General features: G+C 47.3%; 1 protein-coding gene across 1 annotated transcript in view; it reads left to right on the forward strand.

The window, feature by feature from the left end:
• The first annotated feature begins 4,113 nt into the window (after window positions 1-4,113).
• Window positions 4,114-4,378, forward strand: part of Tmem189 (transmembrane protein 189) — a 19,252-nt gene continuing 18,987 nt past the window's right edge. The window contains exon 1 of the mRNA XM_013352213.2: window positions 4,114-4,368. Within this exon, the coding sequence (XP_013207667.2) occupies window positions 4,114-4,368 (255 nt within the window). The remainder of the gene's footprint in view (window positions 4,369-4,378) is intronic.

The following is a 4,378-nucleotide window of genomic DNA, read 5'->3' on the forward strand; positions in this document are numbered from 1 at the left end:
GTTTTTCTTTGTATTAATTTTCCCACCAAAACATCTTCACCCCAAAGTAATGATTCTTTTATCATCAATTAACTAACTTTTGAGCAAACTGAGTATATCTCAGTCGGCTCCTTTGCACTGGCAGGCAGCTGGTTTTGGCTACAGTGTAGCATATTTTTATTTTATAAAATACTTTGAAAAAGTGGTCAGCTAACCACTTATTTTTCTTTACACACAATAGTGTCATTTAGTTTCCTTACACAGCTGTGGTTTTTCAAAGTGCATACTGGAGCCTGAGTGTAATTCTGTAAGCTACATGACCGAGGGACTCAGGCCTAACCTTGGGTGTGGGGAAATAATTGTTTTCTTTGATCATTTGCCTGTTTTCCACAGGCAGAATTCATGGGTCTATGATGCATGAAACTTCCATGTTATTTTTATCTTCTGTAAATCTCACATTTAACAAAAAGGAAGGCAACTTCTAGCCTATTTTTTCCTTTTTTTTTTTTTTGTATCTCCTATTGGTGCAATCGGCAGAGCAACCTAAACTCTTTCTGTAACCATCTTTATTATTTTAACCACCTATATCTTTTAAGCTAACTGTGAAAGTCCAAATAAATCACAAATCTAGCTAATCATCATCGCTCTTATAAAAATCATCTTCATTATGATCTGCAAGTAAACTACCCAGAGAGGAGTGGGATTGTCCCAAAAGCAATCCCACTGTCCTAGACACAGGGAGATCCTTTCATACAGTAATCGCACCTTCCAAATACAGCAGGACCGGGCAGTAGGAAGCAGGGGGAAGCAAAGTGTGTCCTGGAGACAATCCTCCCAGGCTCTGCCTCTCCAGGCTGCGCCTACAGTGGCATTCTTATCCTCCGGGCTGTATTTCATAAGCTCCATTGCTGACGGCAGCTCCTCTGACCTGGCCACCAGCAGATTACCGTAAGTTAGAGGCAATCTTGGGCTACACAGTGAGATCCTGTCTCACAAACAGAAAAGGCTGGGAGGGTGGAACATGCCTATTATCCTAACACTTGGATATAGAGACAGGTGTGTCAAGAGTTCAAGATCATCTTCAGCTAAATAACGAGTTTGAGGCTCCTGGGATACATGGACCCCGTTTCGAAGAAGAAATGAATAAATAAATGGTATGTAATTCATTGTTATGCAAGCCAGTCTGTCTGTCTGTCTATGTGTCAGGAAGCCTTCTGTTGCTGATAGGACAGGTTAAAACCAAGGATTCAAGAACAGAATATTTCATTTCTTTATGTTAAAAAGGGAAGGACAATAAGAATATGTGCTCAAGGGGCTGGAGAGATGGCTCAGGGGGTAAGAGTACTTGATGCAGAAATATTGGGACCTGAGTTCATATCCCAGCATCCACATAGAAATAAAAAACTGGGGACGGGGGGGTGGCATGAACAAATCTGTAAACCCAGCAATATTGGAACCAGAGGCAGGAGATCACAGGCTTGCTGAAGGTCAGGCTAGCTTCAGGTTCCATGAGAGATCCTGTCTCAGGGAAATAAGGTGGAAAGGGATTGAGTCCTCTGTTCTCTACATGAGCATGCATGATGTGTATACAACACACACACAACGTACAAACACATACACACAGCACACGGCATGTGCTCTCTCTGCGTTTGCACAGAAGCACAGGAAGCATGCAGAAGTCAGGTAAGAAGTGTGTGCACAGGTGGAGCTGGAGAGGGAGGTGCCTCAGCTCTTAAGAGCATTTGCTGCTCTTACAGAGGTGGTGGCTTTTGTTCGCAGATTAGTGTTGAGAGTGGCTCACAGTCCCCTGTGACTCCAGCTCCAGGAGATCCCAGACCTTCTTGCTTCCAAGGGCATCAACACACACACACACACACACACACACACACACACACACACACACATCATATATACACACAGACACACATAGATAAAGATAAAATCTGTAATAAACAGAAAAGATAAATAGGCAGGGTGGGGACAGGATTTCCTGGGAGGGGAAGTTATACCACTTTGATTTTCAAAGAATGTGGATGACTTACTTTAAAAACTAAAGGCCACGGGGCTGGAGAGATGGCTCAGTGGTTAAAAGCATTGCCTGCTCTTCCAGAGGACCCGGGTTCAATTCCCAGCAACCAGTTCAAAACAGTAACGCTGGTTCCTGGGGATCCAACACCCTCACACAGGCATATATGTAGACAGAACACCAATGCACACAAAATAAAAATAAATTATAAATGAAATTAAAAGCCAGAGTCGACCTTTAACCCCAGCTCTTGGGAGGCAGAGGCAGAGGCAGGCAGATCTCACTGAGTTCAAGGCCAGCCTGATCTACAGAAGTTCCAAACAGACAAGGCTACACAGAGAAACAGTGTTTAAAAAAACAAAAATATTGCCGGGCGGTGGTGGCGCACGCCTTTAATCCCAGCACTCGGGAGGCAGAGGCAGGAGGATCCCTATGAGTTTGAGGCCAGCCTGGTCTAGAAGAGCTAGTTCCAGGACAGGAACCAAAAGCTATGGAGAAACCCTGTTTCGAAAATAAAAATAAAAAAAAAATATTAAGAGCAGGTGGTGTAGTGGTACAGGCCTTTAATTTCAGCACTTGGGAGTTATAGCAGACAGATCTCTGTAAATTCAAGGCCAGCCTGGTCTATAGAGTAAGTTCCAGGACAGCCAGAACTAGAAATGAGATCCTGTCTCAAAGAAATAATTAAGGGCTGATGAGATGGCTCAGTAAGGGATGTAGTTTTTCAAATAAATACATAATTTGTTTTGCTTCATTTGATGCAGGAGCTTGCTATATTGACCTGCTATATATCTGAACTCACTATGTAGTCCAGAATCCACCTGCCTCTGGCTCCCACATGCTGGAATTAAAGGTGCATGCCACGAGTGCCCCCCAAATTAATGTAAATCAGATTTTGTCATTCTGCTGTGCAAAACCCTACTGCTTAAGCCTGAGGACCTGAGTTCAGTCCCCAGGACTCATATGGTTGAAGGCTCAAGCCTACTCCCAAATGTCACCCTCTCACCTCCACAGGGCACCATGGTACAGTGATATACACACTCCCATGTATGCACCCAAACACACACACACACACACACGCAAAAAAAAAAAAAAACAAAAACAAAAAAACTACAGGACAGGATTTCCTCCGGTCAGGCTGTTTCCAGCAAATAACAGAGACTGTGTAGGGCCAAGTAGGGGCTTCCTGAGTTGAAAAAACGGTGAGCACAGTTAGTTCAGGCTTTGTCTGTCTATCAGACACAGGTGCTGGCCACAGGGCTCTCCTGACATCAGCGATAATCTGAAACCTCAGCCTACTTGCTAATAGGCACTGGGACACGCGCAGTTTTGGAGGGTCTGAGACCAAGCACCTACTTAAGCAACTCAGCAAAAACACCTGACACCCCAAATCTAATTGTGCAGCTAATACAAGGTGCCAGGCCGCCAGCTTCATCGGAAGCGGCAGGAACCTGGGCTGCAGCCTGTCCTGGACATCCACAAGTGGCTCTTCCTTTGAGGGAGGAGGCATATGAAGGAGACTAGGAAGAAACTGGGAACTGTCTGCGGACAGAGACCACCCAGGGAAGGAGCGTGTGTGTGTGTGTGTGTGTGTGTGTGTGTGTGTGTGTGTGTGTGTGTGTGTGTGTGTGTTGAGGGGGGATAGCCTGGGGAGGCTTAAGACTCAGAATGAAGACGGAACCTTGGAAAGATCCTTCAGATCTCAAGCCCCCTCTGCCCATTCCAGGCACTTCAGTACTACAGCCCCCTGGGCAGAGGCTGTTACCATCCTAAAGACTTTTACATAAGCCATAAGCCTGCAGTCTCAATGCGGATGTGCTAAAGACAGGACATTCTGCTAAGTCCAAATTCATTCAACCCGTTTTAGCTTCTAACATCTGCCAGCTGTTGGCCCAGGCAGAGCCCTCACGGGGCTCTTCCTGGGAGGGAGACATAACCCATGACAAGCGCTGACAAGCGTGAGGGTGATGTCACAGTGACCAGAGGAGGGAGCACGCCAGCAAGAGGTCATGAGGGGCTTTTCAGCAGGCAGTATCACTAGTTACGTTCTGCGACTGGGTCTTGCGATGTAACTCAGGCTGGCCATTTCACTACTCCCGGGTAATGAAATGAAACCTCGTGCGTGCAACGGGTGTGCTGCCGAGTTGAGCAGCTTCCCGGCGAATGCGCGAACCGCGGCTGCCGTGCACACATCAGGCGCTTCGCGGCGCGCGCAGAAGTCAAGTCGCGGACCACTGCACGGGCGCCTACTCTCTGGCTCCGGCGCAGCACTCGAGCCCACGGGGCGCAGCGGGGACGCGCACACCCGTCCCCCTTTCCGTGCCCAGCTGCGTCCAGCTGCGACCCCGCCCCCGGGCGCCGCGGTTGGCTGCG

This window comes from Microtus ochrogaster, linkage group LG8 (assembly GCF_000317375.1).
Source record: "Microtus ochrogaster isolate Prairie Vole_2 linkage group LG8, MicOch1.0, whole genome shotgun sequence".
Lineage (NCBI taxonomy): Eukaryota > Metazoa > Chordata > Mammalia > Rodentia > Cricetidae > Microtus > Microtus ochrogaster.